General features: G+C 51.1%; 1 protein-coding gene across 6 annotated transcripts in view; it reads right to left on the bottom strand.

Annotated features, from left to right (window-relative positions):
• Window positions 1–1,349: 1,349 nt before the first annotated feature.
• The window catches only part of LOC144724990 (polyadenylate-binding protein 1-like), a 24,413-nt gene continuing 14,086 nt past the window's right edge, over window positions 1,350–11,676 (bottom strand). For 2 of the 6 annotated variants that reach the window (XM_078604376.1, XM_078604378.1), the window contains exons 7-15: window positions 11,554–11,649; window positions 10,867–11,142; window positions 9,752–9,842; window positions 8,814–8,957; window positions 6,723–6,835; window positions 5,850–5,940; window positions 3,569–3,699; window positions 2,968–3,091; window positions 1,350–2,417 (exon numbers count right to left, since the gene is read on the bottom strand). In XM_078604376.1, coding sequence (XP_078460502.1) covers window positions 3,011–3,091; window positions 3,569–3,699; window positions 5,850–5,940; window positions 6,723–6,835; window positions 8,814–8,957; window positions 9,752–9,842; window positions 10,867–11,142; window positions 11,554–11,649 — 1,023 coding nt within the window. In that variant the 3' untranslated portion in view covers window positions 1,350–2,417; window positions 2,968–3,010. The remainder of the gene's footprint in view (window positions 2,418–2,967; window positions 3,092–3,568; window positions 3,700–5,849; window positions 5,941–6,722; window positions 6,836–8,813; window positions 8,958–9,751; window positions 9,843–10,866; window positions 11,143–11,553; window positions 11,650–11,676) is intronic. The other 4 variants (XM_078604379.1, XM_078604381.1, XM_078604377.1 and 1 more) reach the window with 3 other exon arrangements.

The following is an 11,676-nucleotide window of genomic DNA, read 5'->3' as shown; positions in this document are numbered from 1 at the left end:
TGGAGGCAGCAGCAGCCAGGGTTGGTGGATCACACACAGACGGGGGTCGAGGTGCCATGCCCTGGCTCGCCGGGAAATGCCGGTTACTTTGAAGGCAAACTCCACCTGTCCCATCTGTATTGGATAGCGTTTCTCCTCTCACGTAAACGACGATTAATTAACACATTCCTGTGGAGGGAACTGGTAGGAACGTTGGGTTGCTCGGTCAATTGCCAGGGTCAACGGCGGCGTGGTGTATTCCGCAAATATGTCTGACTGGGCAGGCACAAGCCGGCGTGAGTAGGTTAAACGTTTAGTTTTATAAGGGCACCAAGGGGTGACCAGCCCCTCCCCACCCCTCCCACCCCCCATCCCACCCAGCCCCTTCCCACCCAGCCCCTCCCATTTTTGGATGCATGACGGACAGACACAATAATCCCCTGTGGGCTGGTATAACCAGGTTCCTACCAGTATTAACACCTTCATGTATAGAGGACTGCAGAGCTCAGGGACGGGGGGGAGGGTTCTTCATACTTTGTTCTCGCTCTTCAAAAGCGAGCGAATACAGTGCGTGCACTACAAGTTGGAAGTTACTGAGAACGCCAAATTGCCAGGACTCTTATTAAGCAAGGTCCTGTTGACACCGAGACACGTAGCCAAAACCATTGAGGTCCTGTGGGAGGAAACCGGAGAAAACTCGCAGGGCACACGACAGGATGGAGAACGAGCATCTCATGACCACCTTGCAGCCACATGTACGTTATGTTGAACTTCTTCTTTTGCACCGTACCGTAGCCAACCCGTGCCAATCGGGGAAGGACAACCAAGAGAACACAAAAAGCACATGCTTGTAATACCCGGTAAGCCCTGGTAGTCGTCTGCCTTGCAAGTACGAGCCAGGCTCAAACCCGCCACCCCATGGAGATTGGACGCACGCAGAGCGATTTGGTCTTGTGCAAGCGTTCCACTGGCATGCCGTTGAGGCTGCAGGTCTGTAGATTGGACCCAAAGGCCGCGGAAAAAAAGGCGCAAACCTCCACTTGGCGATTTTGATGCCAAATGCTCCACAAACCGGACGGCGTGCCATTATTATTTTGAAGGCGGAAAGTCCCCGATAACATCGCGACTTTGTACTGAAAGTTCGATTCATAGTGCATCATCAATGCAATACTTATCGTGTTGCCCCACTGTGGACGGGCAGAGCTAATGCACGAAGCAATTTCACAAACAAACAACGGGAACTAAGAGAGGGGGGGGAGTGCGCAGTTGGAAAATACGATTGACATTTCATGAGTAGATGCGGCTGCCAAATCTTTTTCCTCTGCAAGAACCGCAACGACAAATAAACGTAGTCACACAGACATCAGGGGTGAAACAGCAGTTTTTTTTATTTAACTCAAGCAAAAAAAAAGGCAAACGTCCAGACATTTGTACTGAACTATTTTTCTTGGTTTTTTTTATTTATTTTCCCCCTTCAACTTGTTTATTCCCTTTGTGTGCTCTTACTTGAATTGCAAAGTTACAATTTTTTAAAACAAACTCAAAACCGAAACACCTTCCGTCTTGTCCCGTTCGCAATCCGCCACTGCCGACAGTCGTCAGCCCCACCAACCACAAGGCAAGACAACCAAAAAACGCAGTCCCCCAAAACCTATCAGATGAAAACCTCACCTGACCAAACACAAACCGTGCGTTTTTTTTCCAAACCCCCAGTGTCCTTACGACCACCACCAACGTCCGCCCCAGGCACCATTTACAAAACCCTGCTCCGGTCAAATACGACCGATGGGAAGTCGAACGCGCTGGTTCAATGCCGACAGCGATTCGTGCAAAGATAGACCTCGTGCGGATTTATGTTTACACACAATGTCCCCGATGACACAGAGGGCACGATTCATCTGTGTACACCTTCGCGTTGTCTTTTGTACACGCGCGTGCGTGCGACCCGAGCACCGATTCAAATCGCCAAAGAGGTCTCCGCGTGCGTCCCACGTGACGCGGAAGAGCGCCGATTCAAACAAGAGGTGAAGGATTTTTATTTGAATTGGAAGTCTCCAACGTTATCTCGGCCGCACGGGCGTCTCGGATAAAACACGCACATGGAGGGGATGTCACTTTCAGAATCTGCGCTCCCTGCGTCACGGCGTTTTTTTGCCAATCGTCAGACATGTGCAGATTGAACCTCTTCAACGTGTATTTTAACGCACAAGTATGGTAAAACTCTGTAAGGCGGACAACAGTAGCCCCAAGAATTGGAAGTTTGGAAAACCACATCTTAACACATTTCAAACCATTAGTTTTGTAATTTTGCTATTTTTTTGGGATTTTATTTTACGTTTTTTGTGTTTTTCTTTTTCACTTCGATATGCTATTTTTGTGCATTTTTTTAGTGACTCCAGTCTAAATGTGTCCAGCCATCTTGAACCACCGTGGAGGGTCTGCCAAATAAAACATCGCAACGTTAGAAAACCGACGGTCAAAAAGGCATGGCAGTCAAGCGATTCTGAGTCCAGTAACGATGACTCAAATAGATAAAATGATCGCTTCAGATAGTTGGAACGAACGGGTTCGCCAATTGCGTTGTTCTAACACGGTGGGTGGGGGGCATCCGCGCCCTCTCGTTCTCTGCAACTTTTCTAAATAAATTAAATTGCACGGGTTTGATCGATCGACCATTATGCCCTGGCTATTTTGGTGACCATGCCCTCTCTCTCTCGCCTTGTCTGGTTTTGGGTGCTTTTACCGTCTGGGCCGTGTGTGAATAATCGCAAGCTGGTGAATAGGTGTTCGATGAGGCTGAACCCTGTGCAAGCCCTAGCCACCTGATACGAAGACCTTTATCCTTCACCTGGTTAAACAAAATAAACATGGCCACAAGAGGTTGATGTTGAGATGCGACCAATTGTCACCGATGTACACGCATGCAGGGACCACCACCACCACCACCACGACGCTTGACACAGGCCCAACACAGTGAGCGGCACTTACTCCTCTCTCTCGATGGGGGGAGGGTGTTGTGGCGCTTGGAAAATTACTGCACCGGCACGGCCCCCGTCTTCTGAGCCACCTCTTTAGCCTGGTGGGCTTGCAGCACCGCCACAGCCTCCTCCACCTGGATGCCGGGGTGGGTGGGGGGGGGGGCAGACAGCACCAGTCAGGGCACCACGAGGTCAGACCCAATTCTGAAAAAAAAAAATCGGCTATAAAAATAACGACGCAAACAGAGGATTTAAAAGACGGGAAAGCCCTTTAACACTCAAGAGATGTTGTGCGGCCTCAAAACGGTGCACCGGGGGGGGGGGGGGGGGGGTGATTCATCGTCGTCCCCATGAGGCACGCTCAATCCACCACTGGATGAAAGCTTCTCCGCCCCACCGCCCACCCATACGATCCTGCGCTGCATCAATCCACGCCAACTGATTTCACCGCTGCTACTCCACGGTCGACGTTTTCTCGGCCGCGAATCCAACGCTGGGCAGCACACTGCGTTATTATCCTCCACCATTGGTCCCGTCATCCCTTGGAGCGACGTGTCCCACGATGATTTCGAAATTTATTTATTTCGCGCGAGCCCTCTGCGGCCGCTCACCTTGGAGCGCAGGGACTCGGGCGACTCGAGCATGTGGAGCAGCTCCGAGTTGTCGATCTCCAGCAGCATGCCGGTGATCTTCCCCGCCAGCGACAGATGCATGCCTTGTATCAGCGGGAAGAGACGCTCGCCTGAAACGCGCAATGCACGCCGACGAAAGTGAAACCGGCAAGGGGGGGGCAGGGGGGGGGGGGAATGTTAGTAAAAAAAACATTCCAGATTAGGTGTGACCAATGCGCAAAATGTGCACTCAAAACTTTTAAAAGACAATAGCAAATATTAAGTGATCAAACGTGGTTAAGCTGGGTTTGTAGCGAAGGGGACCAACCATCGTGTCACCACATCCCCTCCCTCCCTTGTAAGAGTAAGACCATTGCCCGTTTAAAAGAGATGCCAATTGCAGGTGCACCTGCTCAAGAGTTGGGATGGTTATAGTCATCAGTCAAGGGTGCAGAATGGACTTCATGACCTACGCAAAACTGCCAGTTTAAAGAATGTGACAACGCAACAGAAGCGAATTTAGCACAGGTTACTATCCAGGCCACAATACATGCATCAGATACAGCGTTTTATTAAATCGACTACATCCAATTAAGCATGTGGTAATTGGTTCACATGGCGCCCGGAAGTTACTAGAAATACAGCAATGGCAGCACAAATAATTGATTCTTTAACGTAATCGTGACGTCCCAAAGAGTTACAATTCACAAATCGTCACATGCCTAGTAACTGCGTACAGTACAGAGCTATTTATACGGATGGGGGTAAGGCTCACTGGATTGTGTAAAGGTGCAACACTGCTCTCTCCTGGCCACAAGAGAACAACGTCTTTCGAATACAACCGCTAAATAAATCTTAACGTTGCACGCAGAGACCCCCCGCGTGCTAAAACGGTCCAGCCAATATTTCAAGCTCCTCGCGAGCCAATCCAAGCGATAAATCCAGCCGCTCTATAACCCCCGCGCGTTAAAATAGAATAATAAATCTAACGTCCCTATAACCGCAGCGGCTAAACCAAACTCATAAATCCTGCAATTGTGAAAATCCCCCCACCCCTCCCCATTCCCCTCCACCCCCCCAAAAAAATACACAACAAAAAAAAATCGCTTACGGGCGACGATAAAGACGCAACCACCGTCTCTCCTTCTGCCCCTTTCACCGGTGGGGCTCAGTGTTCCTTAGGCACTCGCATCAAAGCCGACATTAAACTCCAATCGCTGATGGAGTAAGCGCCGCCACGTCGAGGTCCCCCCCCACCACCACCCACCGCCCAATTTGTGATCCCATCCATATGCTCGCTCAGGGCTCCATGTGCCACCTCCTCAGTTACCGGACACCCCACCCCCCCCCTGTCCGCCCACCCCCCCCCCCCTACTTACAGGCAAGGTCAGCACGCTAACACTACTACTACGACGACAACGACGACTCGCAGATATTTTAAAAAAAACATTCTGTCAAGTCGAGAGCAAGATTCTGACCGGATCAGTCCACTGGTTCAGAATCAGAAGATTTATTTATCCTGGAGAAATCCAATGAGCTATGAAGGTCCCAGAAAGTTACAATAATACTAAAACACAGATAGCAGTGCCAAGTATGGGAAAGGTCAGTAAATCGCTTAAAATAAAATGTGAAATTGATAAAGTATACAAGTTCAAATAGCATTATTACACCAATTCCCAAAATTGGTCAAGGCAGAAAAACAAGGTTCAACGTCATAAAAAAAACTGTAGCACGCGATGTATGCCCAATACTAGTAAAAAATATACAATTACTGTGCAATTGTACAATTAGTGTACAATGCAGTGTATTCCCTGCTGCTCTGTTGACCAAATTATAAATTATTTCGGGTGCTCAAAGAAAATTCATATTAAGAGTTCGTAGCAGCTGTTGCATCGATCCCACCAAATCACCCTCCTCCCCGATGCCACATTCCATAACCGCTGCAAATGTTACATTCAACCTGCGAGGTTCGGGTATACACTGCACCACCCGTCTGACTTGCGTGGTCTTCCCCCGGTTGCCGACCTGTGAATGCCACTCCAATGCCCGTGTCGGTCCTCTGCCCTCCCCTCTCCCACCCCTCCCCACACCGTGATCCCCCACCCGTCGCAACGTCCACAACAAAAAACACTTTCGTCCTCCGTATCGATTCCAGACCCCTTCGAATTGCTCGCCCCCGGATCCTACCACGATATTCCTCCTGCACGCGCGTCTACACTCGTAGTGTGCAAAGCGTTAACCGTGCAGAGGGGTGGGGGGTGCTAACGCATGGCCCACTCACCCAACATCTGCTTCTGCTCCTGGAGAGGGGCAGACGCCAGCATCGATGGAGTCAGCGGCTCCTGCCCATGCACGTGGACGGCCTGGTGCATCTGGACACGAAGCGACAGACAAGGGGCAGCGAGCGGGTCACGTCTCCGGCAACGCGTGTAAAGCCACGGGCGGCGGAAAAGCTACCGAAGAAGTCCACTGTCTGGCGTTGGCTGGTTGCGCAGGACCCCCGCCCCCCACAGCATTGTCAGGATGCACCCGCCGTGTGTCATTTCGGTAAGATGTGAAAAGTGCAAAAGGAGCAAAGGGGGGGGGGGGGGGGGGGCGAATGGTCGGAGTTTAAAATCGTTTCACGGTATAAGCCGAACGCGCGCGTCTGCCTAAGCGAGCCATCGTCCGGTCACCCAACAATGACGGCCATTTATTTTTCCCTGGTGAAGGGGACGCGAGTGTGGCCAGGCGGCTGCGTGGCATCAGATGGCCACATGGTCATTTTTAACCCCTACACCCTCTCCTGGCAGACACATTTGAGGCTTCACCTTCAATGCTTCAATTATCGTGTGGAGAGTTGTGCTTTTCAGCGCCAGTGTTGTGCGCGTTACGTCAAGTGAATACGTTCATGCTGCACGTGGACGATCCACTTCCAGGGCCGAATTTCGTTCAAGTCAGTCGACTTCAATGTACAGAAACAAGCGAATACTATAAATTGTACATATACGTAACATACAAACATGAACGTAGCTCACCAAATTAATATTACGGACCCACGCGGCCTGCATCTACGGACCCACGCAGCCTGCATCTACAGGGCCACGTGGTCTGCATCAAAGTCGTCACGTAGCCAGCACCAACAAAGCGTCATGAGGACTTGAATGGCACTCACCTGCTGCATATGGCCATGAATCGGGTTGCGCATCGGCTGGCCGTACTTGTAGGCACCCACATTCCGCGGTCCCATGCCAGGCATCGCTCGGGGTCCCAGCGTCTGCGTTGCAGCTGCAGGAAAAACACAAAGCGCCGCAAGAGAAAGGCGCTCGCACTTGCGGCCAAGGACGGTGATGCGCGAGAAGATTGCAACGAGATGGAAATGAAAAAAAACAAAAACGCACGAACAAAGGTAAACACGGGATGTGAAAAAGGCACTCGTGTCTGTCGCTCGTTGCAGATCGAGGTATGAATCAAACTTCACTTTGAAAAAATCCCCAGGGTGGTTCAGTGCACTGCTTCGAGTGTCGGCACACAAAGCACAAACCCAATTCTACCAGTCGCCGCCATGCCAACGGCACAAACGTTCACCCAAGACTCGCACCCAGTTTTCAAATTATATTCATCTTTACATCATCCGCCAAATTGAGCCAAGCTCGAGTCTGTGTCAGGACTGCAGTGGAGATGGTTTTTGAATAACAAGCTAATTTGAAACCTTAACTAACCAGTGTAAAGAACGGGAACATATTGCAATGGTGTATTTCAATCCAACAGAATATTGTAATGCACAGAATAATAGTAAAAAAGCGTAACGATATGGGACAAACAAATAAATCCAGACTCCGAAAGTGAAGTGGACAATATTGAAAAACAACCTAATCAAAACAAAAAGGACAGAATGCAAACATGGGTCAAAGTTATAACCGGGCTGGGAGAGCAATGGACAGCCAGAGAGAAGATTTGGACTACTGGCAGCCATGCCAATATCGACCAACCTAACCAGCGAACACGCCAAACATATTCCTACAGAGGATTCGCACAACTACCACGGCGGAGAGAGGCTTGAAGCCGGCACTGGCCAGAGTGCTTCTGTGCGCTCTTTGCGGAGGCCAAGGGCGGTGAAAATAACCGGACATCTGTCATGCACTCCCAAGAGCAATATGACGGACGTGGCACAGACATCGCTGGACTCGCCATCTCGCCGCTGTTGAGGCGCCAGTGGCGAGATGTTAATTACCTCGTCTGGTATACAGGAGGTTGTGCGTTCCATCCCAACCCTGACGCCTGTATATTTGGAGTTTGCATGTTCTCCCCGTGGTCGTGTGGATGTTTCTCCGGGTGCTCCGGTTTTTCCCTCCACATATAGAATCAACATGCGTTTGGAGTATTTGGCTGCAATCAATTTCCACATAAGCCACTTTGTTGAGATATAATTTGCGGCCAAGTCACTTCTAAAAAGTAGTATATAGCTCAGTGGGATTTACCTGGTAAAAAAAAAGTGTAAATACTTCGCTTTGAGAAGGGGTGGGAGACCTTTTTCTTACCGAGGGCCCAATAGGACTGCACATCAACAAAGACAAAGATCCCCATATAACCTGAAGAGACTTGGGGAAAGTGCTGTTAGCGAGCACCAACGGAGGCCGGCACAGCACACCAAGTGCAAGATGGCCAGCGCCATGCCCAGCAGCCTTTATCTCCCCAGTGGCGATGTTTACACATCGCACCAGGTACTCATTGAGGCCGGGTCGAGCTAAGGGAGGCCCGGAACCGGTTCAGATAATAATCTGGCGTTGGCCGTGAGCGGGAACGGAACTCGGGCAGTCGGGTTTGTAAACGCAGCGCACGCCAACCACTGCACCACTGTTCCACACGACACATTACACACACAAACCCACACCTTGGGTGACTTCTGTTACTGCAAGAGGTGCTCGCAGTGCCAAGAGTGAAGAAGCATACCAATGAGAAAGTGTCTTTTCCAGGTCAAAAATCTCCCCCACCCCCACCTCTCACGAGTTTCCAATTTATGCAGCCAAGAGGCTTGCAGCGACGGGTTAATATCATTGGCGGGCCGTTTCAAAGTGGTAGGCCTTGCGTCGCCATGGGTGGGTACAATAAGAGTTGCGGGCCACGTCTGGCTCACAGAGCTGTAGAAAATGACCATGCGGTGTCCCCGTATGAAATGAGTCCCGGGCGTTGTCTGGCCCGTGCGCCATGAGTTCCTCCCCCCACCCAACCCCCTGCTTTAGAGAATCGCGAAGGCAGCTCTCACCGACGCGATGTCCACCGGGGATGGATCGTACAATCTGCGTGTTGGTGATGGGCGACATCGTCCGGATGGGGGGCTGCTGCTGTTGCTGCTGCTGCCTTGTGCCCGACTGCCTCATCATGCCTCCCTGCATGCCCTGGTAGCCACCTGCCCTCCGCCAGCAACAGGGACCACAATATGCACCGCGGTTAGTTCGTCTCCGCAAGGGGAGATGCTCTAATCATGGTCCTGTTAAGTATTTGTGTATGTTTGAAGTATATGCTCTAATTTATTTTTTGTTCTGTCCATGCTATTCTTGATAGTTTGGAGGGTTGCGCAAAGGTTACGGACTGCCTTACATCTGCATGCACTATTGCAGGGAAGGGGGAAAACTTTAAGAGACAACGTTCGCCTAGCAGCGAAGCCCGCCACACCCAACGAGGCTGCCGACCGGAACAAGACACCGGCTTCGCCATTCAGCGGACCGAACACAGGTGCCACTTGCAGACACGCGCCCGCGCTGCTTGCAAGCACCGGTGCTAACACACGATGATGCCAAAGCATCGCCGGACCGCAACCTCAACTGCTCTGCAGCCGAACCACGGGCAAAGACAAACGCTAAAGCACGCGATGAATTCAGTGCCTCTGCGATCAGTGCGAAAGAGACTGAAATTGGGTTCACGATGAACGCGTGCAAGAAAGCCCAATTCCACTCGGCAGCAGGTGATGGACTGACAGACCCGCCTTGCGGTTTCAGACGCCTCCTAGCGCAAGTCTCTCACGTTAACGAATCGCAGTGGCGATGAAACTCATGCCATTGGGACAGAACCAGGAGCCCCCCCAAAACCCACCCTCCCTCCCTCGTCCCTCACCCGCCACCTGCGAGCTTTCCAAAGTGAAGTTTAATTCATCCCCTCGTGCGCATGCGTGGTGGGACCTTCGGGAAGGCTTCTTTTTCTTACCCTGCGGACGGACCTGCTGTGTGGGCCAGCGCTGCTGGGGCCGAATCTGTGTCATCTGGTTGGGCGCGTAGTATGCCGTGCGAGTCTGCGCCTAGGCAACAACGTCACAATCTCCCTCAACAACTTACGAGTGACAGCTGAAAAAAAAAAAGTCTTCTCGCAACGGTCACGCCAGGCGTGCAAAGTTTCACAGCATCGCAGAGCTCATCGCCGACATAAAAGAACTCGCCGTGGGTGAGGCCCGCTGGTGCAGCGGACGTTCGACCATACTTCACCAAGCTGCTCAGCGCGGGTCGGTGAAGGCGACGTGTATAGACGGTGGAAGCATAGAAGTGCAGTTTCACATTTAAATTTTGCTGACCGCGCATGGTGGTCCCCCACTCAGCCGAGCCAATTAACAATAAAACACACAACTTAAATTATAAACGCAACAATTTGAATTCCTAGACCACTGCTGCAACAATATCACCAACGCAACTCGAAAGCAACCTATAAAACATCATTATAGCATAATACTAACACGAGGCTATCGACCGTAATTATAAATCATAACGTTGTAGGTAAAGTACATACAAATATAATAAGACCGTTTAACACCACCCCAAGTCTCCCTGATGACATCATTGCTCGTCGTCACTACCCTGGGAGATTGATTATAATTTCTACGAGAGCTTTTAGTCCCGCAAATCTCTGCACGACCCGCCAATCCTTGCACCGAAAAGTGTTCTATATTTAGAGTTCCACATCGCTCCCGGGGTAGTGATTAGCAAAACCGCACTTAACCTGGCTACCAGAGTTCGATTCCTGGTCACAGAAAAAAAAAGTAGCAGCAATAATCCAACTTTTACCCCCCCCCACAGCCCCGTACTGACCAGCAGGGTTAAGCATGGTCAGACATTCCCCGTGACAAACACGGCGTGCGGGGAAGACCTTGATCCAGCAATAGATTTTATAAATGGATCTTTCGTTTTTACTACTGCTACCTTGGGGAGGTGGGGGGGGGGGGGAAAGGTCCCTGCACATATTTAGCGGCACAAACGCTGGCATCCTTCAACAAAAAAACGGACAAAACTGCATTGCTCGGTGAGCAGCAGCTGTGGCGGCGGCTGTGTCACCTGGGGCATGGCCGGCACGAAGTAGCCGCTGGGAGCTGCCGGCTGGTACTGGCTGATGACGGTGTTGGGGGGCAGTGCGCGCATGCCGGCGATCCTCTGCATGTACTGCGACGTCAAGTGGGCCTTGCGCTCCTCCTTGCGCTGCGCCAGCGCCACGTACAGCGGCTTGGAGCCCACGATGCGGCCGTTCATCTCTGTCACGGCTTTGGTGGCCTCCTCGGGCGAGGAGAAGCACACGAAGCCGAAGCCCTTGCTGCGACCCTCCTCCGACATCACCTGCGGCGGGGCGGGGGGCGAGAGCGAGTTAATATCGTTTAAGTAACGCGAGTAGTCGCGTTCTTTATATGGAACTAAGAGTTAAGATGAAGACCTGTCGAGCAGCGTGAAACACTGTCGCCTCTCTGTTGCAAAACCGACCCGAGTTACAGCAAGTCATTTTGAACATGACATAATAAAAAAAAAACTTACGAATCTAGACCATATCGAACAATGATTTTATAAAAATTCGAATATCGCCAAGCAATTAATGTGCATTGCACTTTTTGATTTGATTTGTTTTTACATTTCATGTGTCCAAGCTATTAGGTGGTACAGGAGCCGTTTCCCCCACCCTTCGCACATCCCCGCCACCACCCTGTGCGTTCAGGCAAGTCCGCAGGAAGTGCGGTGGGGGGACAAGCAGCTCACCTTGGTGCTCGTAATGGTGCCGTAGGGAGCAAACTCCTTGCGCAGTTGTTCATCGTCGATGTTGTCGTCCAAGTTCTTCACGTACAGGTTGACGCCCTGACGAAGCCAAAGAGTCGCCGTCAA

This window comes from Lampetra planeri, chromosome 22 (assembly GCF_965212315.1).
Source record: "Lampetra planeri chromosome 22, kcLamPlan1.2.h2, whole genome shotgun sequence".
NCBI classification, from domain to species: Eukaryota; Metazoa; Chordata; class Hyperoartia; order Petromyzontiformes; family Petromyzontidae; genus Lampetra; species Lampetra planeri.
The sequence above is the reverse complement of the archived record's forward strand: the minus strand, read 5'-3'. Positions and strand labels throughout refer to the sequence as shown.